Below are 27,643 nucleotides of genomic sequence, written 5' to 3'. Positions count from 1 at the left end.
AGAGGAAACAGACAAGATGCAGGTCCTTTCTGGACAGGATGAAAAAGACCACTGGACCCACAGCAAAAGGCAGCTTCCACTGCGTCCTGAACGAGAGTAGCCCCACAGTGCTGCAGGAGGTCAGAGGGCAAGGGCTGTCTCACCCAGGGGGTCAAACCTCCAGGTCATCTGGGTAAAGGCAGCCTCAGCCTTGACCTCCCTCACTCCCCTGCACTCCTGATCACATCCTAACTACTGCACTTCGGGCCACTGCTGCCTCTTCCAAAGATGGTTTTGGGGTGAAGAGGGCATTTTTTGCTTTTCAACAACTGCAAAAAGAGAGTAAGAGCCCCTCCTTAAAATCACTTACTTTGTAGTAGGACTAGGCCAAATCCCGTGGACGTCTCACAAAGCCCTGGGGCGGGGTGGGGCTGGTGCTATCTCCCTGTCAAACAGACGAGGAGCCCAGGCTCAGGAGGGCCTGTGAGCTCAGGGCACGGGGCCAAGGTGGGGTGAGGACCTTTTATCGAGCCCATGCCCACAACCACTTCATCGTTCTGCCTCTACAAGGAACGGGCACTATTCTAGGGAAGGAAGGAGAATTTCCTTCTTTTTAGATGCTTTTTAAAGGAAAACACTGAGTGCTTTTTTTGGGTCGTTCCTCAAATTTTGTGGTTTCTTTTGAGTATCTGGCTTTCAGAGGTGATTTGTGATATGGGTAGCATGTTTCATAAAGCTTCTTATGATTAACTTCTGAATGCTGCTGAAAATATTAGGTTGGTAAAAAAGTAATTTTGGTTTTGCATTGCTGAACTTTGCTGTTTGATAATGGAATACATTCTTATTTAATGTGATTATGTTATACATCAGTTTAATGCACACCTATTGCTGTATGTATTTTTCTAATGATTTATTACTGTTTATTTTATATTTATTTTAGACTAGGGAAATGATGTTAGACAAAAAGCAAATTTGAGTGATTTTCTTATTCGAGTTCAAAATGAGTCATAAAGCATCAGAAACAACTCACAACATCAACAACACATTTGACCCAGGAGCTGCTAACCAACGTACAGTGCAGTTGTGGTTCAGGAAGTTTTGCAAAGGAAAAGAGAGCCTTGAAAATGAGGATCCCAGTGGCTGGCCACTGGAAATTGACGACAACCAACTGAGAGAATCATTGAAGCTGATCCTCCTACAACCATGCGAGAAATTGCTGACCATTGTCGACCATTCTATGGTCATTTGGCATTTGAAGCAAATTGGAAAGGTGAAAATAGGTGGGTGCCTCATGAGAAAGTGAAAGTGAAGTCACTCAGTTGTGTCCAACTTTTCATGACCCCAAGGACCATCCATGGGATTTTTCATGCAAGAATGCTGGAGTGGGTTGTCGTTTCCTTCTCCAGGGGATGACAGAAAATTTTTTAAAATCATCATTTTGAAGTGTCATCTTCTTTTATTCTATGCAACAATGAACCATTTCTTGATTGTAATGTGTGACAAGAAGCGGATTTTATGTAACAACCAGCAATGAGTATCTCTGTGGTTGGACTGAGAAGAAGCTTCAAAGCACTTCCCAAGGCCAAGTTCAGTTCAGTTCAGTCACTCAGTCGTGTCCAACTCCTTGTGACCCCATGGACTGCAGCACATCAGGCTTCCCTGACCATCACCAACTCCCAGAGCTTCCTCAAACTCATGTAAATCGAGTCGGTGATGCCATCCAACCATCTCATCCTCTGTCACCCCCTTCTCCTCCTGCCTTTAATCTTTCCCACCATCAGGATCTTTTCCAGTGAGTCAGTTCTTCACATCAGGTGGCCAAATTATTGGAGATTCAGCTTCAGCATCAGTCCTTCCAACGAATATTCAGGACTGATTTCTTTTAAGTTTGACTGGTTTGATCTTGCAGTCCAAGGACTCTCAAGAGTCTTCTCCAACACCACAGTTCAAAAGCATCAATTCTTCAGCACTCAGCTTTCTTTATAGTCCAACTCTCACATCCATACATGACTACTGGAAAAATAATAGCTTTGATTAGACTGACCTTTTTTGCCAAAGTAATGTTTCTGCTTTTTGATATGACGTCTAGGTTGATCACAGCTTTTCTTCCAAGGAGCAAGTGTCTTTTAATTTCATGGCTTCAGTCACCACCTGCAGTGAATTTGGAGCCCAAGAAAATAAAGTCTGTCACTGTTTCCATTGTTTCCCCATCTATCTGCCATAAAGTGATGGGACCGGATGCCATGATCTTCATTTTTTGAATGTTGAGTTTAAAGCCAGCTCTTTCACTCTCCTCTTTCATTTTCATCAAGTTCTTGCTCTTTAGTTCTTGCTTGCTTTCTGCCATAAGGGTGGTGTCATCTGCATATCTGAGGTTATTGATATTTCTCCTAGCAATCTTGATTCCAGATTGTGCTTCATCTAGCCCAGCATTTTGCCTGATGTACGTTAAATTGCATGTAAGTTAAATAGGCAAGGTGACAATATACAGCCTTGACGTACTCCTTTCCCAATTTGGAACCAGTTCATTGTTCCATGTCCAGTTATAACTGTTGCTTCTTGACCTGCATACAGATTTCTCAACAGGCAGGTCAGGTGGTCTGGTATTCCCATCTCTTTAAGAATTTTCCAGTTTGTGATCCACACAGTCAAAGGTTTTGACATAGTCAATAAAGCAGAAATATATGTTTTTCTGGAATTCTTTTGCTTTTTTGATGATCCAGTGGATGTCGGCAATTTTATCTCGGTTCCTCTGCCTTTTCTAAATCCAGCTTGAACATCTGGAAGTTCATGGTTCACATACTGTTGAAATCTGGCTTGGAGAATTTTGAGCATTACTTTGCTAGCGTGTGAGATGAGTGCAATTGTGCAGTAGTTTGAACACTGTTTGGCGTTGCCTTTCTTTGGGATAGGAATGAAAACTGACCTTTTCCAGTCCTGTGGCACTGCTGAGTTTTCCAAATTTGCTGGCATATTGAGTGCAGCAATTTCACAACCTCATCTTTTAGGATTTGAAATAGCTCAGCTGGAATTTCATCACTTCCATCAGCTTTGTTTGTAGTGATGCTTCCTAAGACCCACTTGACTTCGGACTCCAGGATGTCTGGTTCTAGGTGAGTGATCACAGCATCATGGTTATCTGGGTCATTAAGCCAAACTTGCCACAAAAAAAGGTCATGGTTACTGTTTGGTGGTTGGCTGCTGGAATGATCCACTACAGCTTTCTGAATCCCAGTAAAACCATCACATCTGAGAAGTATGCTCACATCTGAGAAGTATGCTCAGCACATCAATAAGATGCGCCGAAAAGTACAATGCCTGCACCCGGCATTGGTCAACAGAAAGGGCCCAATTCTTCTCCAAGACAATGTCCAACCACACATCCCGCAACAAATGCTTCAGAAATTGAATGATTGGACTAAGAAGTTTTGGCTCATCTGCCATATTCACCTGATCTCTCGCCAACTGACAGCCACTTCCTCAAGCATCTCAACAACTTTTTGCAGGGAAAACACTCCCACCACCAGCAGAATGCAGAAAATGCTTTCCAAGCATTCGTTCATTTTATGCTATGGGAGTAAATGAACTTATTTCTCATTGGCAAAAATGTGTTGATTGTAATGATTCCTATTAATAAAATGTGCTTGAACCTAGTTCTAATGATTTAAAACTCATTGTCTAAAGCTACCAACTAAATACTAAGTTGGTCCAACTAACACTAAATTGGTGTTTGCACCAACTTAAAAATACCCAGAAGTGGCCCCTGCCCCACGAGGTCCATGCTCTGTCCTGCAGGGGTGCAGAGTGAGGGTGACTGTGTTTGGGTCCACAAGGGCCTTTGTGCCCCATGGGATAATGGTCAAGTGGACATGGGGCACCCTGAACAGGGACAAAGGTGACCAGACACCAAAGCCTTGACTTTTATTCTACGAACGACCATGGACATGCATCTTCAGGACTCACGTTTCTGTCCATTGTCAAGACTTCCAACCCTTTCCATCTCAACTTAAACGAAGATGCTCACAGTATGAAAGTTTCGTGGAAACTGTCTTTAGCATAATAAAAACAAGTAATTTATCTGATTAAAGAATGTCAACAGCAAGTGCAGTGTCATTTCTGTGGTGACAAATTGTAACCATCCTTCCCAGGAAGAAGGGCTCAGAACGGGGGGGAGGGTGTCGGGGGAAAGCACCTGTGTTTAATGTGTTTAATGTGCAGCTCTAGGACCATCACTCTTGTCCTTGCAGATGTAGATGCAAATTAGACCTAACACAATGGCTATCAACAATAACTGCTGCTTCTCCGCTCTTGCATGTTCGGTGAGTACGGTGGGGGAACAGGCCATTGTGAAGGAGGGGTGCTGTGAGCCTCAGGCTTGCAAACATCCAAGGCAGCACCACTAATCATCACTGGAGTTGGATGTGTGATGGAAGCTATATTACAGGTGAATTGATTCAGAGATCAGCTGGGTGGGGTGAGAAACACAGCCCCCAGGTCACCTTCAAGACCCTCACTGTGTCTTGCATGCTGGAGTCCCATAGGGGAGGGAAGGAGGCACTCACTTTCCCACGAGGCTGGAAAACACAGGTGACCTTGGGTTATGAAATGCCTACAGGGCTTGGGTTGGAAAGTTCATGGAATCTTCCAGTGGTCTCTGACAGACCCCAAGCCATGTGTATGTGAAACAGGCTTAAGTTAGCTCAGCCAAGGAAATAAGATCTAGACCGAGACTGGCATTCACATCGAAAAACTGAATTTTCCCATAAAATTCTCCTGTGAGCATATGAAACACACTCATTGAAGAACAATAACAGAATCCAGAATCTCTGCAACCTAACATTCACAATGTCCATGATCAGTACAAAATGACCTGTCATCTGAAGTATCAAGAAAATGGAATTTGTTCTCAAGAGGAAAGAGAAGCAATGAAGCCATATCTCAGTATGAACCCAAGATGGAACCCACAGGCAAGACTTTGAAGTGAATATTGTAACTATTGTCTGTGAAGTAAAAGAAGTATGTTTTAAATAAATGGAAAACAAGACATCTCATCAGAGATACTGGCACGATTTTTAAAAAACTAAATGGCAATTTTAGAACCAAAACCCCCCAAAATTTCTGAAATAAAAATTTCACAGGAATAGACTTCACAACCCCATGGACTACACTTTCCATGGAACTCTCCAGGCCAGAATACTGGAGTGGGTAACCTTTCCCTTATCCAGGGGGTCTTACCAACCCAGGGATCGAACCCAGGTCTCCCGCATTGCAGGTGGATTCTTTACCAGCTGAGCCACCAGGGAAGCCCAGTGAAGTGGGAGGGCCATTCCTTCCAATTTGTTCAGATCCTTGAAGTGTGGCTGTGACAAGCAGGAAATGACGGGGCCAGGACATGTGTGCAGCGCCCAGGGGGCTGTGGAGGGAAGGGCCACCAACAGCCCAGGGCCAGGCAAGGAGGCCCCATCCTAGGAAAAGGGACACTGGACACCAAGGGCTGCTGGAGATGTGGACAGGGTGTGTCAGACGTGGCATCTCATTATTGAGACGATGGTATTGTGACTAGAAATATTCTCAGACTTTAAAATTATGGGTAGAAAGACCTTGTCAGCCACACAAGCTATTGATACGACCAGCTGTAACAAGACTCCAAAGAGTAGTTTGATTCCAGTTTATTCTCTAGCTAACCCTTTGAAACTCTCCACAAGAAGTTACTAACTGTATTCCCCGCCCCCCCATTTTGACAGAACAGTTGAAACATCTACGGCTCATTACAAAGCAGTAATTGAATGAGTGGTTTAAAGGAAACTATGAATGCTCTAAAACTATGAACTCTCTACATTGATCTAAACAGCTGGATTCCAAACAACCTGAAATTCTATTTCAAGTCATCAGGATTTCCTGAGTACAGCTGAAGTTGCATGTACCCACTCATTTGCATGCACATACACATTTTTTGTGGTTGACTTAAATTCTTTCAGACTATGAGAAGCTAGAATAAACTACCCCTCAAAAATATATTAGTTTTAAATTATGAACTTTCTGTAATGTGAGAGCCTTAAGTGGTGAATTGAAAAAAAAAAACCTTATTCTAGTTTCCAGCCCCCCCCTCCCCCCACCATCTTACATCTGAGGGTGACTCAGACGGTAAAGAATCTGCCTGTAATGTAGGAAACCCAGGTTCGATCCCTGGGCCAGGAAGATCCCCTGCAGAAGGAAATAGCAACCCACTCCAGTATTCTTGCCTGGAGAATCCCATGGGCAGAAGAGCCTGGCAGGTTATAGCCCATGGGGTTGCAAAGAGTTGGACACGACTGAGTGACCAACATTTTCACTTTAAGTCGTGAATTGAAAAAAAAAAAAAACCTTATTGTTGTAGTTACATTTTTCTCCTTTATAATAAAGGTACTTAATCATTCCCCTTTAAAATATATTTCTATTCAAGGAATGAAATATGATGTGTTTTAGTGAAGCTGGGATCTTCTGAATCCAGATGTATGTTAGAGGGTGTGGCAGTACAGAGACTTTTTGTTTAACTTCACTACCCATTGAGTCCTGGAGAAGGAAATGGCAACCTACTCCAGTACTCTTGCCTGGAATATCCCATGGACGGAGGAGCCTGGTAGGCTATAGTTCATGCGGCCACAAGGAGTTGGTCACGACTGAGCGACTTCATTTACCCTTTCACCTGTTGAGAGAAAGAATGCATTTCTCTCAAGGGAGAGTTCCATGAGAGCAAAGCAAAGAAAGCATCAGTAGGAAATCATAAATGTTAAAATTGTCCTATAAAAGATATAAACATGGATTTTTACAAGATTCATTTTTTGGTGGTAGTTTTTTAACTGCTTATTACAATTTGTTGTTCTTGAGTTGCTAAGTTGTGTCCAACTCTTTTGCAGCCCGGTGGACTGTAGCCTGCCAGGCACAATCTTAAAAGTTCTTTTTTGCTCATTGACTCCCTAAAATAATTTTGGAAATGTATTCATTCACACACTTTGTGTTGACAGCAGTTTTTATTGTAAAGTGTAGATAGTTACAAATGATGCATCTTTGGCATTTAAGTAAGTGTTTACATTTAAAAACAGAACTGTCACATCACTCTTTCAAATGCATGGAATGGCATTTAAATTCCACCATTTAACAACCTGTCATGCACTTTTAAAAATACATAAGGAAGCTCTTCAATATTTGAAAATTTGCCTTTTTGCTAAATTATAATTTTTGAGAGGTAAAACAACTTTCATGAAGATATATAACGAAGCTGTGACAAAATTTTTATGCAAGTAATTAAGAGGGAAGATATGGTGTGAAAGATATTAACAGGTGCTCAGAGTATCTCAGGACCTACGTGTTTAGAGGCGATTTAATACAGGAATGTTAGGGTGAGATTGCTGGGTTATATATAAAAGTGGTTAAAGCCTGTAGGACAATAAACTACACCCTTTAGGGTTGTTGGGAGTGGTTATGTAGCTGGAGTAACAATGTCAGCTATTGAGAGTGGTTCCAGCTTGTTGGTGTTAACGATGTCAGTTGAAAATCATTATCTAGCGGGTTGGTGTAAACAATGTCTGCTGTTGACAGTGGTTATCTAGCTGGTTGGTGTAACAATGTCAGCTGTTGAGGGTGGTTATCTAGCTGGACACTCAAGAGTGTCACGCTATTATGGTAAAAGGCGCTGGCCACCAGCTTCATGCGACACCAGGTGTGCATGGGCGAGGCGTGCAGGTTGCGCACGGCGCTGAGGAGGTGGGCCAGGTTCCCACGCGGCAAGGCCCGCAGTGCCCTCCATCTGGCTCTCAAGAAGGCCTCCTCGGGCAGGGGCAGAGCGGCCGGGCAGCATCCGCCTCACTCCAGACCAACAGGTCAGCGCCTCGGCCCAGGAGCGCTCAAGATAGGCCCGCTTCCCGCCTAGCTTGGACCACACGGCTTCGGCTCGGGCCTTCACCGCCCAGGGACGTCACTGGTCGCCGACGGAGTTGAGGTTCTGAACGCCGCCACCCGCCTCTTGGCGCCCTCGCCGCAGAATGACGTCACCGGGCCCTGCCGCGCCGGGGGCGGGGCCTCGGAAGCCTCCGGCCCCCGCGCCTCTGTTTCGCGGTGGTGTCATCATCGGGCCCCGACGCGTGGTGACGCCATCAGGCCTCGACGCACGGTGGAGGGGCAGGCGCGCGGGCGGTGCCTCAGCCGGGTTGGCGCTGAGGGGAGAGGGCGGGGAAAGGCGGTGAACCGAGGGGGATCGGGGAGGGGCTGGAAGGTGGCGGCCAGACGATGGCGGACCAGATCCCTCTGTACCCGGTGCGCAGCGCGGCAGCCGTGGCCGCGGCCAACCGTAAACGCGCGGCCTACTTCAGCGCGGCGGGGCCCGGGCCGGGGCCCGACCGGCCCAGCAGGTAACGACGGGGCCGCCCCAGCCTCCCGCCCCGGCGCCCTTCCTCGCCGGCCCGACGGGGGCCGCCCAGGCGCGCCCGGACCTGGGCAGGGCGTCGGCGCTGCGAGGGGTCCCCCGCTTCGGAGCGCCCCGGCCGGGCTCGGCGCAGAGAGGAGGCTGTCTCGGGTTCGGGGGCTGCTGCCTCTGTCAGCGCAGGCAGGATGGGCCCCACGGCGCCCGCCTCGCAGTTGTTAGTCTCCGAAACTTGCAGCGTCTCCAGGAGATCGTGAAGATGGCAGACACAACTCCTAGTCAGGCGTAGAAGTGCAGATCTTGTTGGGAGTCACTTCACAAGTGGAAGAGCACGCAAAGACATTTCAGTTTGTTTCCTGAGAACACTTCTTACTTAAACGTATATCTACAAAGTACCTTTTGTTGACAAGAATTTTTGCTGTTTAACAATGGGAAACGGAGATTCAGAAAGGTTGAATTGTTCCATGTGAGCAGTTATTAAAGTGGTAAAATTTAAAAGTGGAGACCTTTGATTTAAAATGGAAGTCTCATACCCTAGTTGGATTTAGTTCGTATTTAACTTCTTACCCAAAGGGAAGACTACCCCTATGATAACTGGTTAAGAAAAGAAACTTATAAAAAGGGGAAATAGTTGTTAAGTTTTTATTTCTGAAGGTTTGTAGAAGCAATCTGCCTTTAGCACACAGAAAAATTACGGATTTTAGTACCCAGTTGCTTCAGGATTCAAGTTTTAGAATTATTTTTGGTTTGGGCTGTGTGAGAGGCCATATAGTCAAAAGAGTACTTATTATAATGTTACAGAGCTGAATTGAATCTTGGTTCACTTACTTACTAGCTGTTTGATCTTAGGTAACTTAAACTGTAAGCCCTAATTTCCTCTGCTGTAAAATGGGGGCAATATTTTTTCTTGTAGAATTGTTGAGGGTACAGGAGGAGTTAATAGGAGCACATTCTTAGTGTTCGGCCCTGAAGTGGAGAGGTATGGTCTCTTCTTTCTTCCCTGTCGTTACCTATAAGAGTAACTGTGTTAGTAATCTTCTAAGTAGTTGATTTTAGGAGATAGTTTTTGAAAATGTGCCACCTCTTTCACAATAGATTTCCCTCAAAGTTCTCATCTGCCAGTTTTTGCCTTATACATTTTAAAGCTCGGTAATGTGGTATATATACATTTAGGATCCCTATGTCTTCAGGCAGATATTTCTTTTATTGTTGTCTCTGGTAACTTTTTTTGCTCTGGAGTCTCCTTTGGTAGACTAGTGTAGCCACTTCTGCTTTTTGTGGATAAATATTTGCATTGTATTAGCATTCGACCTGTCTGTTGAATTTGAAGTGGGGTGCTGTTGGATCGTGTTTTTCCATTATTCAGTCTGTCAGTCTCTGTCTTTTGGTTGGTATATTTAGGCCATTCAAGGTGATTATTGATACATTAGTGTTTAAGTGTGCCACTTTATTAACTGTTTTTCTGTTTCTTATATTTCTCTTGCCTTCCTTTTGCTTAAATGTTTTTGTGATAGTGTTTTTTAGGGTAGGCCTTTGTATAGTTTTTGTAGTGTTTGCTCTCGGTATCACCATAGTGTATTGGTATCAGTATTTTACTATATGGAGTGGGTTCCTTTACTTCGCTTTCTCCCCCAGCAATTTAAATGTCATGTCCTTATGGATGCCTGTGTGTTTGTTGGATTGTGATGTAAAGTGTATTTTTTAGATAAAAAAGTTTGCAGGTCACTATAGTCAAATTAGACTGGCAAATAAAAGCACAGATTAACTTCACAAAAAATCATGTCCTGAGTATCTGATGGTGTTAAACTTTTTGTTTAAATTATCAAGTATGGTTTCTAAGACTTGTGACGGTAAGGATAGCTTATTGAACATACCCATATTTTTGCTCGTTTTTTTCTTCCTTCCTGCTGTTCCAGGTTTCTCACTTTTTTTTAAATTTTCTTTTTGTTTTAGGACCTTCCTATAGGCAGTCTTAAGATTTCATCTTATGATGTCTTTATTTCTCCTTTATTTCTGAAAGATAGTTTTTATTGGATAGAGAATTCCTTGTTGATACATCTTAGTACCTGAAAACTCTTGTTCCACTTCCATTCAGCTTTCATAGTTTCTGATTAGAAGTCCGCTGTCACTCAAATTGATGTTCTCCATAGGGAATGCATCATTTTTCTTTGGCTGCTTTCAAGTTTTTTGTTTGTCCTTAGTTTTCAGAGGTTTAATTATGAAGTATCTTGGTATGACTTCTTTGAGTTTAGCTTGTTTGGTAGTCGCTAAGCTTCTTGAATCTGTTGGGTTTTGTGTCACCAAATTTAGGGAGTTTTTAGTAAGAATTTCTTCAAGTACTCTTTCACACACACCTCTTTTTTATCCGCTTTCAGGACTCCAGTGATGCAGATGCTGGATCTTTGGTTAGTTTTGCATAATTCTTTTAGGCTTTTTCCCCCCCGGTGTCTATTCTCTATGTTCAGTCTGTGTAAATGCTATTTATTTGTTCTTAATTTCCCTAATTCTGTCCTCTGTCATTTTCACTCTACTGGGTGACTTTCACTTTCACATAGATCCCATCCAGTGAGGTTTTGTTTCTAATGTTGTATTTTTAAGTTTTATAATTTCCGTTTGTTTGAAGAGAATTTGAAATTGATTATTGAAGCATTTTTATGTTTGGTGCTTGAAATAATTGTTACACCATCCTATATCTGAGTTAATCTTAGGATTGATGTCAGTTGGTTGTCTTTTCTAATTCACATTGTTAGGGTTTTGATGATGTGTTCTTTGGATGATAGATAGTTTTTGATTGTTTCCTTGATTCTTTGTCTTTTATATTAGGAGAATGCGGGCCATATTGATATCTTTTATTCTAGCAGATGATAACCCTGTTTAGATTTAGCACATAGGTCCTGGCCGACCTTTGTCGGCCTCAGTTCCGATGACAGTTTGATTCACAGGGCCTCTGTGCTGATTTTTGGTCTGTTGGTTTATGTCGTGCTACCAGAACTCTTACTTGTCTCTCTCTGTGCTGCCGAGGAGAAGGGATTTCCCCAGGCTCAGGGTCTCTTGGTGAGAGGTGGTGGTGTCATCCCATATGGATGATGAGACTGTGTTGGATGGACAGTGGCTGTAGCTGTCTCCTCTCCATCTGTGCCCCCTGACTTCCCTGGTGTGTCTTGGTGGGAGAGGAGACTCAGCACCACTGTGGCCAAGAGACTCTGTGTGGCTGAATCCTTTTTGCTCGTGCCCGTGGCTGCTGTGGCATCTTGAGGAAGATGAGAAGCATTTCAGGCCATGGATAGAAGCCATTTCCTGAGCTGGCTGTTTCTGTGTTTGTTGATGCTGCCTGCCCCTGCCTCACCCCACCCATCCGCCCCCCGCCCCTGCCATCCCCAGTGAGAGAGGGGAGTCTCAGGCTCACAGGACATGGAGACATCAAGGTAGGCCTTGCTATCCGAGGTGTCTAACCGCTTGTTGTCGCAGGGCCCTAACTGGTGCCACTTGGATGCTCCCGTGTCCCTGGGTGGGATGTGGGAGTCTCAGGCTGGTGGAGTGGGACACTACCTCCTAAGGCCACTTGTCAGTCTTGTCTTCCTGGTGGTGGACTCTCAAGGGAGTTATGGCCTTCCTGGGCTGCCTTTTCTTGCTAGGATGGAGTAGGCCGTGCTGGGCCTGTGTCCTTCTGTTGGGTGGGGTCTCGTAAGATGTCCGCCCATTGTGTTCCTCTGGTTCTGGATCCCCAGTCCACCCAGCTCTCTTCCTCTCACTGCTGCATTCTCACCACCCTCCAGAGCTCTCCTGGTTGGCTCTTGCTTTATTTTCAGGGTTTGTATTGATTGATAGTTGTTTTTAGGAAAGAGGAACAGAAATGGATTGTGACTTAAAAGTTGTGTTCCTGTATTATTTTGTGAAGTTGGTTTTTGTTGTATTTTATCATGGTAACATTTATGTATAGTTTAAAAAGTTAAAGGCTTATGATAGTCACTGTGGCTCTCTACCAGTCACCTTCTCCCCAGCCTCTCATTCCACCGGCAGTTACTTTGTACTCTTTTAACTGTTTCTTGTATTTACAAATCTCCATTATTACAGTGACTGTATTCCTGACTTGTGTCAACATCTGAAATGACTTGACTTCTAATTCAGTTCAGTTCAGTCACTCAGGTGCAACCCCATGGACTGCAGTATGCCAGGCTTCCCTGTCCGTCACCAACTCCCAGAGTTTGCTCAAACTCATGTCCATCACATCCGTGATGCCATCCAACCATCTCATCCTCTGTCTCCCCCTTCTCCTCCCACCTTCAATCTTTCCCAGCATTAGGGTCTTTTCCAGTGAGTCAGTTCTTTGCATCAGGTGGCCTTCTAATACCTTCCTTGGTTTCAACCCCAGCCAGAACAGAAGAAGATGCTCCTGCCAGGCTCGTACAGTACTCTGCTTCCCCTCACAGCACAGAGTGCACTTGACTAATTGCTCATCTTCTCGTTAGACTTTCAATTCCATGAGTAGAGTGGCAGTGATGGCCAGATTTTACCCTGATACCTGGCCCCATGAGATGAGTGGGGAAGTGTTTTCTTCTCTTTCCCTTTCTGGAAGACATTTTGTAAAGTTGGTGTTACTTCTTTAAATGTTTGGTAGAATTTTCCAGTGAAACCATCTGGACCTGGAGATTTCTTTTTCAGTTCAGTTCAGTCGCTCAGTTGTGTCCGATTCTTTGCGACCCCATGAATCGCAGGATGCCAGGCCTCCCTGTACATCACCAACTCCTGGAGTTCACTCAGACTCACATCCATTGAGTCAGTGATGCCATCCAGCCATCTCATCCTCTGTCATCCCCTTCTCCCCCTGCCCCCAATCTCTCCCAGTGTCAGTGTCTTTTCCAGTGAGTCAACTCTTTGCATGCTTTCAGTTTCTTTAATAGTTATTGAACTATTCAAAGGATCTGCTTTATATTTGGTGAATGGTGACAGTTTGTGCTAATGACCAGTTGGTTCATTTTAGCTAAGTTGCTGTATATATGTGTATAGACTTGTTTGTAGTATTCCCCTATTTTCTTTTTGCTGTTATTGCATTTAGATGTTGGTGGTTTGTGCCTTCACTTTTTTTGCTGCTGTTCATTCTTGCTAGAAATTTGATCTTTTCAAAGATCCATCTTTTATTCTACTTATGTTTTCTGGTTTTCTTTTTCCAACTTCATTAATTTCTGATGTTTATTTTTTTCTACATTTGTTTACATTATATTCATTTTTATCTTCTCATTTCTTAAGGTGAGATCTTGGATTATTAATTAGAGACTTTTCTTCTTTTTTAATGTAAATACTTATTGCTGTAAATTTCCCTCTTGGCATTGACTTACCTATGTCCAACAAATTCTTGTGTTTTGATTTTCTCTGAGACATGCTCTTTGACCTGTGGATTGTTTAGAAGTGAGTTTGGAAAATTTACTGTTATCTTCTAGCATGATTTTTTTGTAATCAAAGAACACAATTTGTATGATTTCAATTATTCTAAATTTGGTGCAGTGACTGAGGATATGATCTATATCAGTAGAAATCCTGGGGCTCTTGAAAAGAAAGTACTTTGTGCTGTTGTTGGGTGAAATGTTCTGAAATGCAATTAGATCCTGTTAGTTAATGGTGTCGGAGAAGGCAATGGCACCCCACTCCAGTACTCTTGCCTGGAAAATCCCATGGATGGAGGAGCCTGGTAGGCTGCAGTCCATGGGGTCGTGAAGAGTCGGACACTTACTGACCGACTTCACTTTCATGCATTGGAGGAGGAAATGGCAACCCACTCCAGCGTTCTTGCCTGGAGAATCCCAGGGACCGGGGAGCCTGGCGGGCTGCTGTCTATGGAGTCGCACAGAGTCGGACACGACTGAAGCGACTTAGCAGCAGCAACAGCAGCAGTTAATGGTGTTGAGTTCTTTTCTCCTTGCTGGTTTACCGCCTGGTTGTTGAAGGTGGATAGTTGGTCTCTTAACTGAAATCATGGATTTGTCTGTTACTCTCTGTAGTTTTATCAGTTTTTGCTTCACATATTTTGCAGGTCTATTTTTGGTACATTCATGTTGGGATTGCTTATATTCTTGATGGACTGACATTTGTATTATTATGAAATTTCCCTGTCTGTCGCTAGTAATTTTTTTTGCTGTGATGTTTGCTTTAACTGACATTATTATAGCCACTCCTGCTTTCTTTGGATTGATGTTTGCCTGGCACATAATTTTCCATCCTTTTACTTTCAACTTGCTTTTAGTAAAGTGAGTTTCTCTTCGTTGATAATGTGGTTGGTTATACTTTTTATCCACTCTGCCATTGTGTGTCCTTGAGCTGATGCATTTAGAACATTTACATTCAGTGTAGTGACTGATTAGTTAGGACTTGCACCTACCATTTTACTTTCTGTTTTCTGTCTTTTCTTTCTCTCTTTTCTTTTTCCTGCCTTTTTTAACAGTCACTTGAGCATTTTTTAGAATTCCATTTTGGTTTACTTGTGGTGTTTACATTGGGTCTCTTTGTATAAACACTATGTAGCAGTGGTTCTACATGTTGTATTACACAGTATAACTCATCACAGTATATATACTCCTGTTGACATTTCATCAAGTTGAGTGAAGTGTGCAATTCTCACCTTACATCCTTTGATTCCCACCACTGGTAATGTAATTATGGGCATACCTTGTTTTATTGTGCTTTGCAGAATTGTGTGTTTGTTTTTTTTTTTACGAATTGAAGGTTTGTGGCAACCCTGCATTGTCAGTTGATGGTTAGCATTTTTAATCAATAAAGTATTTTTTAGTTAAGGCATGTACTTTTTTTAATACATAATGCTATTGCATATTTGGTAGACTTCAGTACATTGTGAACATAACTTTTATATGTACCAGAAAACCAAAAAACTTATTTGACTCACTTTGTTACCATATTTGCTTTATTCCAGTGGTCTGGAACTGAACCTACAGTATCTCTGAGGTATGCTTGTGTCTTGTAAAATCATATGTAAGTTTTACATATATGAAAGTAGTTACATATTTCCCTTATAGTTAGAACTGCTCATCAATGTTAGAAGTTTTGCTTTGTCTCTCAAACATAATTTAGAAAACATAAGAGGAGAAGGACAGCTTATTGTAATGATTCATATTTTTGCAACTTCTGTTCTTCTCTTATTTCCTGGTATACCAAAACTATTTTCTTGTTTCTGTTCTGTTTTAAGATTTCCTTGGCTATACTTTGAGGAAGGGTCTGCCAAAAATAAATCTCTTAGTTTTTCTTCATCTGAGGATGTCTTATTTCCCCTTCATTCTGTAAGGATATTTTCATCATATATGCAGTTTCAGGTTGACAGTTCTCTCAGCACTTGAAAAATGTTATGTCACTTCTTTCTGGGTTCCATGATTTTTGATGAGGAATCTGAGGTCATTGGAATGATTTCCATTGTAGGTACGGTATTTCTCACTAATTTCAAGCTTTGTCTTTGGTTTTCAGTAGTTTGATTTTTATGGGCCTTAGCATAGATTGAGTTTATACTGTTTCACTTAGTTTCTTGAATCTTTTGTCAGAAGTTTTCAGCATTTATTTATTTGAATACTTATATTTGGACAGTCTTTCATCTCTTCTGCTGATACTCTAGTGACATCTTGTGAGAGCTTTTCTTTTAGTCCCACTTGGTCATAAGTTCTGTTCACTTTCTGTTGAGATAGGGGGATTTCTGTTGTTCCATCTTCAAGCTCATTGATTTTTTTCTCTGTTTCCTTCATTCTGCTGCTGAGCTTGTCCATTCAGTTTATAAGTCTTATTTTTTTTTTCTAGTTTCAAAATTTCCAGTTGATTCTAATTCATATTAGCTGTTTCTTTGCTTAGTTTTTCTAATTTTTTCTCATGTTTCAAGCATGTTTGTATTGCCCACTGAAACACTTTAATGATGAATGTTTTACAACTCCTGTTAGATAATTTCAGCATCTGAATCTTTTTCATGTTAGTATCTCTTGAGTCTCTTCTCATTCAGGTTGAGGTTTATTGGGTTTTGGTATGAGTGATTTTTCATTGTATCTTGGACATTTTGGTCTTGTGCTATAAGGCTGTGGATCTTACTTAATTGAGAAGGAAATCGCAGCCCACTCCAGTACTCTTACCTGGAAAATTCCACGGATGGAGGGGCCTGATAGGCTACAGTCCATGGGATCGCAAAGAGTCGGACACAACTGAGCGACTTCACTTTCTTTCTTTCTGTAGTTCCTTTTGGAGAAGAAAATGGCAACCCACTCCAGTGTTCTTGCCTGGAGAATCCCATGGACGGAGGGGCCTGGTGGGCTACAGTCTATGGGGTTGCAAATAGTCGGACACGACGAAGCAACTAACACACACACACACCTTATTTAAGTCTTCTGTTTTATCAGTCTCTTTTAAAAAGAGACTCATGCTGAGAACAGATGGCTATTGTCTGATTATCTTTAAAATATTAGTGTGTTTCTTGGTAGAGGAAACAGGTTTTTTGGGTTTTTTTCTTTTTAGTGTTTTCTCATTGAGTGTCTACACACATTTTTCTCTGAATCTAAAAAATTTTACAATTATTATGATAATAGATATTTTACTGTTTTCCTTTTCTGTGATGGTCTGTAATTAAAATCTTTTTTTAAAGTACAGAATGATTCTTAAGATAGCGTTTATCAAAGTACCCAGGTCCAGGATTCCTTGAAATCAGAGACATATTTTTATAATACATAGCATTTCCTTTAAAAGAACTATTTTATGCAAGTTTATAAAATTCTGTATACTTAACAGAATAGAAATGTTTTGCTTAACTTTCTAAACTGACAGTTTGCATGAAGATAGAGTTGGTGATTGGAATAGCACCTTTTGGGAAGCTGGAGTATGTGTCCTTAGCTTAACTGGCCTGCTTGTCTGTAAATATCTGGATTGGCATTTACATACATTAGATATTGTACCATTAACTCTGGAGGCTAGTGGTAAAGAATTTGCCTGCCAACGCAGGAGACAAGAGACGTGGGTTCGATCCCTGGGTCAGGAAGGAAGGAAATGGCAACCCAACCCAGTATTCTTGTCTGGAGATTCCCATAGACCAAGGAGCCTGATGGGCTATGGGGGGCCCCAAAGAGTTACATGACTGAAGTGACCTAGCATGCAGGCACCATTAACTAATTCAGAAGTTTGTCTCAATATATGTATAGTGTTGGTGTAATTTCTTATTCAAGAAATCGGTGTTCAGTTTTTATAGAACATTCTATAAGAGGAATCAGTAGGTCAGTAAAGCCTGACTCTTGTCCTTGTTGCTTGTTTTCGCTCCTCATGTCAAGGCATGCTGCTCCAGCACTGGTCCTTTACTTTTTTTGTTTGTAAAACTATTCCCCTGTTTTCTGCTGCTGTAGGAGGGAAGGAATTCTAATTTCTCACTAGTTCATACAGTTCTGCTGCTTATTAATGACTCAAGGAGTACATCAAGGCTGTATATTGTCACCCTGCTTATTTAACTTATATGCAGAGTACATCATGAGAAACGCTGGGCTGGAAGAAGCACAAGCTGGAATCAAGACTGCTGGGAGAAATATCAATAACCTCAGATATGCAGATGACACCACCCTTATGGCAGAAAGTGAACAGGAACTAAAGAGCTTCTTGATGAAAGTGAAAGAGGAGAGTGAAAAAGTTGGCTTAAAGCTCAACATTCAGAAAACTAAGATCATGGCATCTGGTCCCATCACTCCATGGGAAATAGATGGGGAAACAGTGGAAACAGTGTCAGACTTTATTTTTTGGGGCTCCAGAATCACTGCAAATGGTGACTGCAGCCATGAAATTAATAGACGCTTACTCCTTGGAAGAAAAGTTATGACCAACCTAGATAGCATATTGAAAAGCAGAGATATTACTTTGCCAACAAAGGTCCGTCTAGTCAAGGCTATGGTTTTTCCAGTAGTCATGTATGGATGTGAGAGTTGGACTGTGAAGAAAGCTGAGCCCGAAGAATTGATGCTTTTGAACTGTGGTGTTGGAGAAGACTCTTGAGAGTCCCTTGGACTGCAAGGAGATCCAACCAGTCCATTCTAAAGGAGATCAGTCCTGGGTGTTCTTTGGAGGGAATGATGCTAAAGCTGAAGCTCCAGCACTTTGGCCACCTCATGCGAAGAGCTGACTCACTGGAAAAGACTGATGCTGGGAGGGATTGGGGGCAGGAGGAGAAGGGGACGACAGAGGATGAGATGGCTGGATGGCATCACCGCCTCAATGGACGTCAGTTTGAGTGAATTCTGGGAGTTGGTGATGGACAGGGAGGCCTGACGTGCTGCACTTCATGGGGTCGCAAAGACACGACTGAGCAACTGAACTGAACTGAACTGAATGACTTATCGCAACACAGTTGAACTTGGAAGCTGTATTTGATGAAGAAAATATACATTTTTTAATAGTATTTCATTGCCTTGTTTTTCTTTATTAACATGTAGGCAGAAAGGGAGTGTCTATTTTTCTTAAAGAAGGTTTAAGCAGTAGGCATATTTTAAGTGTTTTCCTCCCTTTAGTATCAGTTGACTTCTCAGAAATGTTTCTCATCAAAATGGAAACAATAAAGCTGTTGGATACTTAAGATAAAAATGTGAGTTTAAGATAGTTATTGTACTGACCTACTTTTACTTGGATACATGTAAATTATGTGCCTTCCAGTACTTGAATGTTTTGTTGAAAGTTCCTAGTTTTTTTAAACCTTGGGCAGTGGTGAAGAGAGCTGTCGTTAGTTCTTAGCATGGTGGTACTCTTGGGTTCGGTATCATCCATTCTGTCGTCTTTGTTCACATTGTTTTTACTCATTTAAAAAAAATATGTTTCCAGAATTATACTTAATTGCTGGAAACGTTGATTTTTCTTGAGTGACAAACCAATTAAGTGTGTATGACACCAGGCAACAAAGACACTTAAGATTCTCTGCTTGTCTTGTCTCTGAAAAAATCCATTATTCATCATCTTATTGTTTTTAAATACTGAGGTAAAATTTTCAATACAATAGGAAAATTGCTTTGGAAATGGAATAAATTGCTTGCCAGTTCAAAGGCTCCCTTTCTGAAGTTGAGGTTACTAAACCTGATGTTGCTTATATTCATTATCTTTCAGACTCTCATTGTACTGCTTTTCTAGCATTAAACATGATAAGATTGTGACTTTTGCTAAAATGCAGCACAATCACTAAAAGAATTTAATGAAAAAGACTAAAAATTTCATTTTGTATACTAGTTATAATATCTGTAAGTGGTGGTTTGAATTTTAATTGCATTTTCTATAAATATCCATTTTCTGGTTGACTTTTAAAAGAGGTGCTTTTACACAGAAGAAAAAGGAATTTTTGAGAGGAAAAATATTAATTGTTTCAGATTTTGTACTTTTTGTCTAAACCATCTAAAGTGATAGGTGGCTTGCTTTAAGGATGTTCCATGGTGGAATTGAGAGTAATTGGAGTTGTTTGTAGATTCGATGAGAGATGAAGACAAGTATCCCTTTGATTAGGGGAGTGAAGTGTTCGAGACGGGTGCAGTAGTGACTGCTGCTTCTCCAGACATTTGCTTTAAGCAGAGGTCTTCTGCCTTCTCGGTTTTAGTAATGATACAGTATTCCGTCATGAATTAAGCAACTCTAATTGTTGATATGAAGCTTTTCCATGCTTTTTGGGTGACTAGCATAACATGGTGATCATTGTCTTTGTAGATATATCTTACATATATTTTTAATTTTCATGAGATAATTAGAAGCTGTGGTTAAAGTTAAATTACATTACAAAAAAAAAAAAAGGCTTTCGATGCATCTTCACAAATTATTCTCCCAAAAAGTTGTTCACTTTCTTACAGCAGTTAAGAGTGCCTGGTTATCCAAGACTGTCGGCTATGCCAAATGTTAAGAATTAATTTTTTTCAGTTATTTTAATTTGTATGTTTTAAGAGTCCTTTTTGAAAATGAAAATTATTCCCAGGCTTAAAACCTTTCATTGTCTTCCTCTGCTCACTGAGCGCTTCATTTCGGTTTCCCAGACCGTGAGGCTCGCTCACTCCAGCCACTCTGGCTCTGTCCCCCTCTTGCAGTTCCTCCAAGCTCCACAGCCCCTTCTCTGCCTTCCTAGACCTTCGTGTGGTTGGCTGCTTTTCATCCAGGTGTCACTTGTTGAGACTCAGCTTCCTTGATGATCCAGGAAGACCCTTCCTGTCGCTTCCAGTCCTATGACTTCCTTTATTGTCTTCCTAGCACTTTTTCCATTGAGTGTCCTGTGAGTCCCTGAGCTGTGTATCGCAGGAGCTTTGTTGCCTCTTTGCTTATGTACGAGCGGGGACATTGCTAGCACGTAGTGGGCACTCAAGTGGGTGTTGAAAGAGTTGGAGTTCCTAATGTGGTGGAACGTGATTTTCTTAGTTGGTTTTTTTTTTCTGTGTTAATTGTCTTTGCTCATCTGTCGTTCGAGGCATTTGCTTTTTTATCGATTTGAGAGAACTGCCTATATAGCATCATTTTTCTGGTATAGGCTGCATTTATTCCCCCTAGTTGCTTGTTTCTTTTAAGATGTTCTTCTTTGATGATGCAGATTACAGACCTACATTGTACCTGGCTATAGTAAGGACTCAGTAAACATCAGCCATCCGTTTCCCTGAGCTTCTAGTCTTAAGAGGCCTTTGGGGGTTCTTTCCCCAATATTCTGGCTGTCTAGTTGAGCAGCCCACTCCCCATATTCACTCTCTTGAGTGAATTTGCCCTGTGTGTCAGGGTCAGACTCTCTCTGTGGCAGCCAACAGGACGATGAGGGGAAAGGGCCTCATGGTAAGTTCAGGCAAGACTGCATTGTAGGAATTAGCTTGGCTGGCCAGGGGTAGTGATGAGGGAATATCCATCTGCTAGTGGTTTCTTGGCTGCCAGGGAGCAGGGTGTTATCAACAATAACTATAGAAAAAATTTTTTTATTATACTATTGTTTCATTGACTGTTCTGAAGCCTTTGACTGTGTGGACACAACAAACTGGAAAAATTCTTAAAGAGAAGGGAATACCAGACCACCTGACCTGTTTCCTGAAAAACCTGTGTGCAGGACAAGAAACAACAGTTAGAACCAAACATGCAACAACAGACTGGTTCAAAATTGGAGAAGGAGTACGTCAAGGCTATTTATTGTCATCCTGCTTATTTAACTTATATGTGGAATACTTCATGAGAAACGCTGGGCTGAATGATCACAAGCTGGAATCAAGATTGCTGGGAGAAGTATCAACAACCTCACATAGGCTGATGATACCACTCTAGTGGCAGAAAGCAAAGAGGAACTAAAGAGCCTCTTGATGGGGGTGAAAGAGGAGAGTGAAAAAGCTGGCTTAAAAGTCGGCATTCAAAAACTAAGATCATGGCATTCAGTCCCATCACTTTATGGGAAATAGTTGGGGAAACAGTAATAGATTTTATTTTCTTGGGCTCCAAAATCACTGTGGATGGTGACTGCAGTCATGAAATTAAAAGACACTCCTTGGAAGAAAAGCTGTGACAAACCTAGACAGCGTATTAAAAAGCAGAGACATCACTTTGCCAACCAAGGTCCATCTACTGAAAACTATGGTTTTTCCAGTAGTCATGTATGGATGAAAGTGTTGGACTGTAAAGAAGGCTGCGTGCCAAAGAATTGATGCTTTCAAACTGTGGTGTTGGAGGTGACTCTTGAGAGTCCTTGGACAGCAAGGTGATCCAACCAGTCAATCCTGAAGGAAATCAACCTTGAATATTCATTGGAAGGGCTGATGCTGAAATTGAAGCGCCAGTACTTTGGCCACCTGATGCAAAGAGCTGACTCTTTGGAAAAGACCCTGATGCTGGAAAAGATTGAGGGCAGGAGAAGGGGACAACATAGAGTGAGATGGTTTGATGGCATCATCAACTCAGTGGACATGAGTTTGAGCAAGCTCTGGGAGATGGTGAAGGGCAGGGAAGCCTGGTGTGCTGCAGTCCATGGGGTCACAAAGAATTAGACATAACTTAGTGACTAAACAACAAGAGACAGGTAATATGAGTTACAACTTAACCATTTTTGTTGTTCAGTTACTAAGTCATGTGATATTTCCCTTGGAAATCTTGATTCCAGCTTGTGAGTCATCCAGCCTGGCATTTTGCATGATGTACTCAGCATATAAGTTAAATAAGCAGGGTGACAGTATATAGCCTTGACATACTCCTTTCCCAGTTTTGAACCAGTCCATTGTTTCATGTCTGGTTCTAACTGTTGCTTCTTGTCCTGCATATAGGTTTCACAGGAGACAGGTAAGGTGGTCTGGTAGTCCCATCTCTTTTCAGAATTTTTCCACAGTTTGTGTTCACACAGTCAAAGGCTTCAGTGTAGTCAATGAAGCAAAAGTAGATGTTTTTTTGGAGTTCCCTTGCTTTTTCTGTGATCCAGCAGATGTTGGCAATTTGACCTCTGGTTCCTCTGCCTTTTCTATCTAAATCCAGCTTGTACATCGGGAAGTTCTTGGTTCATGTAGCTTAGTATGAGAAAGTTAGCTTAGTATGAGGAGAAAAGAAAAGTGTGATTAGTAGAACTGGGCCAGCTCTTACCCTGAGTGAAACCCTTACCGTAGACAGAGACAGCTTGCCCCACCTCAGTGCTCTGGTCTTTCCTCTCTCCAGGTACCAGCTGGAGGATGAGTCTGCCCACTTGGATGAAATGCCACTAATGATGTCTGAAGAGGGCTTTGAGAACGACGAAAGTGATTACCACACTTTACCACGAGCTAGGATCACGCGAAGAAAGAGAGGCCTGGAGTGGTTTGTCTGTGGGGGATGGAAGTTCCTCTGTACCAGGTTTGTCTCCCTTCACTGCCTAACCTCCTCCTCAGCGAGGCTACATTGTTATTTATAAGCTTAGCTTCTCAGCACATTTGTTTCCGTATCAAACTAAAGAAGCCACTCTAAATGATATCCTGGAGAGTGTAAATAACCTTAGTCAAAACCAAACAGTGCTAATCCAAAAGGGACAGGAAGCCAAATTCACTTTTCTTGTCAGATGATTTAATGTTTAAACCCTGGAGAAGGAAATGGCAACCCACTCCAGTATTCTTGCCTGGAGGATTCCATGGATAGAGGAGCCTGGCAAGCCCCAGTGCATGGGATCATGAAATGTTGGACATGACTGAGTGACTAACACTTTAAAAGATGGAGACAGTTAGTGACCCTGTAATTAATACATGGTAAAATTGATTTTTTCACTGTACTGATATTTGTAAATTGATACTTATACATTATGTTCCTTTCTTTTCCATCTATTATTTTATATGTACCCCTTGGCCTCTGTGGAGGATTAGTTCTAGGACCCCTAAAAAGTGAGAGTGATAATCACTCACAGGTGTCCAACTCTTTGCAACCCTGGTCTGTAGCCTACCAGGCTCCTCCGCCCATGGGATTTTCCAGGGAAGACTACTGGAGTGGATAGCCATACCCTTCTTCAGGGGATCTTCCTGACCCAGGGGTCAAACCCAGGTCTCCTGTGTTGTGTTTACGGTCTGAGCCTCCAGGGAAGCTCCCTAGGAGCCCTGCAGTTACCAGTCAATGGATGCGCAAGTCTCCTACATAAAATAGCCTAGTATTTGCACGCAGCTACACACATCTTCCTGTATACTTCCTTGTTAGTATTTTTGTTTTTTTCAGTTAAACATGTTTTTTTTCAGATGTTTTCTATTACAGGTTACTATAAGGTATAATATAGTTCCCTGTGTTGTATCCTTGTTGTTTATCTGTTTTATATATAGTAGTATGTATATGTTTATCCCAAACCCCTAATTTTGCCCCCTTCCTCACCACCCCTTGCTGTCCTCTGTGGCAACCTTAAGTTTGTCTTCTATATCTCTGACTCCGTTTTGTAAATGAGTTCATTTGCATCATTGTTTAGCTTTGCATAGAAGCACTGTCACATGGCATTTGTCTTTCTCTGACTGACTTCACTTAGTATGATGATCTCTAGGTCCATTCATGTTGCTACAGATGGCATTATTTCATTCTGTTTTACGGCTGAGTAATATTCCATCGTATATATGTCCCACATCTTTAGCCATGCCTCTGTTGGCGGACACTTTGGTTGCTTCCGTGTCTTTGCTATTGTAAACAGTGCTGCAGTGAACATTGGTGTGCATGTATCTTTCCAAATTAAAGCGTTTTCTCCAGATTTATGCCCAGGAATGAGACTGCTGGATCATACGGTGACAGTAGTTTTTAAGGAACTTCCATACTGTTCTCCCTGAGCATCTCTAGTGGCTCAGACAGTGAAGAATCTGTCTGCGGTGCAGGATACCTGGGCATGGTCCCTGGGTTGGAAAGATCCCCTGAAGAAGGGAATGGCAGTCCACTCCAGTACTCTTGCCTGGAGAATTCCTTGGACAGAGGAGCCTGGTGGGCCACAGTCCATGGGGTCATAGAGTCAGCCACGACCGAGCGACTTTCAGTCTGCTCTTCTCCCTAGTGGATGAACCGGTTTACGTTCCTCCCAGTAGTGTAGGTTCCTTTTTCTCCACACCCCCTCCAGCATTTATTATTTGTAGACTTTTTAATGATGGCCCTTCTCACTAGTGTGAGGTACCTGTGGTACCTTTTATAAATCTGTTTTGAACTGGATTGGTCTAAGATGTGTCAGACCCAGAATCAGGGTCTGGAGATAGAAGTTGAGCGTTGTTGTTATTATTGTGATAGTGGAAGCCCCTCAACGATGACTTTCTGAAAAGCATCAGTAGGCGTGTGGCATAGGCCTATGACGGGGAAGGGAGTGGGGGAAGGCTTATACTCCTTTTTTTGGGTGGCAGAAAAAATAAGGGAGGAACAGTGAAATCATGTTGGAGAAGATGACTTTTATCCTTGATTGGGACCATTAGTTCATTTAAGTTAGAAGGTGTCTGGGATACGGATGAGGACTAAAAATAAGAGAAAGTTGGTTATGCTTTGGTAGAGGTCATCAGTAATCAACAAAGGAAGATCAATAATCATGCATTTGTATCAGACCTAGCATAATTTTATTACTGTTTGTCCATCAGGGAGAGGCTTGGCCATTACACCACCAGCTGTGGAAGCGAGGTGGTGGTTACGGGGGACAGCTGCGGTGGATGGGTTTGGGTGGGACTGTCTGATGGTGTGGCATGTGTTCCTCATTAGTGTGGGGTGGAGAAAGGAGTCGGACTCAAGCCCCTGGTGCCGTCTGAGGTGTGCGTTCTCCCCGTGGTTGAAGCCACGAGCTGGAAGAGTCCTTGTCGTGAGAGCTAAGGGGAAAGCTAGGGGTGGAAGAAGAGTCTGGCTTGACTAGCCAAGGCTCTTCCTCCTCTTTGCTCCTGGACTGGGAATGGTGCCAGGACAGGGCCTGTGGTCTCCGTGTAGTAGGTCCTGGTTTGCCATCTTCCAGTAGAGAACACCTCCCAAGGGAATCCTACAGGGGAAATGAGTGCCTGTTGTGTGTGGAGGATCCCTGGGTGTCAGTGTTTCCACAAATGCATGATTATTGATCTTCCTTTGTTGATTACTGATGATGTCTACCAGAGCATGAAAGTGTTTCCCTGGGTGAAGACCGAGGGCATGGGGGCAGGCATGGACGCAGGAAGCTGTGAGGATAGAATGTGGCCTCGTGTCTGCAGTGTGGGCTCCACGAAGGCGGCCCGTGCTGCAGGAGTGGCGACTTGCCTGTCCGGGGCAGATATTTGCCAGGAATTGTGAGCATTAACAACAGTGAATATACTGTTGAGTTATTTTTGGTCTCTTACAGGGTTTTGTTTTTACCAAATTGAACATAGGCAAATTTTGGATTTCATTTGTAGTATTCCTTTTCTTACTGAAGATATATTTGAAAATACAGATGTTAGTAGCAAAAATACCCATGTTTTGGGGAAGTTAAAACAGCTGAGTAACATACACTTGACATGTATTTAAAGTCTTTATCTTAAAAAATGATGGTCAAATGGGCACAGCTGACTGAGCCGTTGTGGCAGCTTTACTCATGAGTGTCTCTCCATGTGGACCAGAGTGACCTGAGACATGGCCACACTTCATGTTCAGTTGACACCTGCTGCACCAGGAAATCGTTACAGAAATTGAAACTACCTTACAGGACAAAGTTTACAGTTAGCAACTTACATTGGTCTTATTTTCTTTATTTCTTATAGATTTCCAGTTTTGAATATTCATTAACCTTTTTCTTTACTAAATACCACGGATTGTAACTCGTATGCTTGGGGCTTCCCTGGTAGCTCAGATGGTAAAGAATCTACCTGCAATGCAGGAGACCTCGGTTTGATCCCTGGCTTGGAAAGATCCCCTGGAGAAGGAATGGCTACCCACTCCAATATTCTTGCCTGGGGAATTCCATGGATAGAGGAGCCTGGCAGGCTACAGTCCATGGGTCGCAAAGAGTTGGACACAACTGAGTGACTAACACAATGACAAGACATTATAAAATTGTGTTATTAAAATTATTAAGTGGTGGGTCAAAAAGTAGAAGTTGTGTAAAAGTAGTTTAATTGCAGAAGAAAATGTTAGTGAATATTGTAGTAAAGGTAGCAAATAATACTAGTGAGCTCTGGATATTTCTGTGTATTTTTACTTGTAGATTCTGTGAGTAGTAAGGCTTACTTTAAAATTGTTCTTCTTCAGGGATTAAGTCGGCTTTCATTTCTTCATGGCTTAAGATCTGCCTTCTCATTTTTATTATTTGGCAAAAATTCCAACTCTGACAAATTTAATTCTGAAAAGATTTTTCTGTGATCTGTCTTCTAAATGTTTGAGTGTCCTCCACGTGAGTCACTGTGATGCACTCAGATATGTAGCTCTGGGGGTGGAAGTGGAGCAGTAATGTCTTTCTCAGGAGATTTACATTTCACTCCCTATAAGACATCACTTTGTCCCATGAAAGTGGAGACCCTGAGTAGCATTTCCATATGAAGGGGCCTGTATCAAATGCTGGGATTATTCCTGGATCTCAGTGGCCTCTACCCTCTCAGTTAACCTGCAGCACATTTGGAGTGCAGAGCGTGGGAAAATGCAGAACTTTCAGGAGAACGCGAGCGCCTGGTTGCTTCTGGCTTGGTGACTGAAGATACTTGATGGATGGAATATTTATTTGTTTATTCAGGAAGCTCTAAATATTGGAAGTTGCCTAATTATGGTCACTTAAAATTTTAGAAGACAGGATCTTGGTATGTAGATGCTTTATTTAATATTGGAGTACTACTTTGATTGTAGAGGCATCTGTGAAAAGTTACTAATCCTAAAATGTTTTTAAGTAAAAAGGAT

The 27,643-nt window shown here is 42.2% G+C and overlaps 1 protein-coding gene across 9 annotated transcripts in view; it reads left to right on the top strand.

Annotated features, from left to right (window-relative positions):
• The first annotated feature begins 8,094 nt into the window (after positions 1–8,094).
• ATP9B (ATPase phospholipid transporting 9B (putative)) overlaps positions 8,095–27,643 on the top strand; it is a 156,123-nt gene continuing 136,574 nt past the window's right edge. For 8 of the 9 annotated variants that reach the window (XR_011252450.1, XR_011252449.1, XM_069569205.1 and 5 more), the window contains exons 1-2: positions 8,095–8,366; positions 23,012–23,185. Coding sequence is in view for 6 of the 9 variants with exons in the window: in XM_069569205.1 (XP_069425306.1) it covers positions 8,245–8,366; positions 23,012–23,185 (296 nt within the window). In the remaining 3 variants the exon portion in view is untranslated. The remainder of the gene's footprint in view (positions 8,367–23,011; positions 23,186–27,643) is intronic. The other variant, XM_069569208.1, reaches the window with a different exon arrangement.

Source organism: Ovis canadensis, chromosome 23, assembly GCF_042477335.2.
Source record: "Ovis canadensis isolate MfBH-ARS-UI-01 breed Bighorn chromosome 23, ARS-UI_OviCan_v2, whole genome shotgun sequence".
In the NCBI taxonomy this organism is placed as follows: Eukaryota; Metazoa; Chordata; class Mammalia; order Artiodactyla; family Bovidae; genus Ovis; species Ovis canadensis.
The sequence above is the reverse complement of the archived record's forward strand: the minus strand, read 5'-3'. Positions and strand labels throughout refer to the sequence as shown.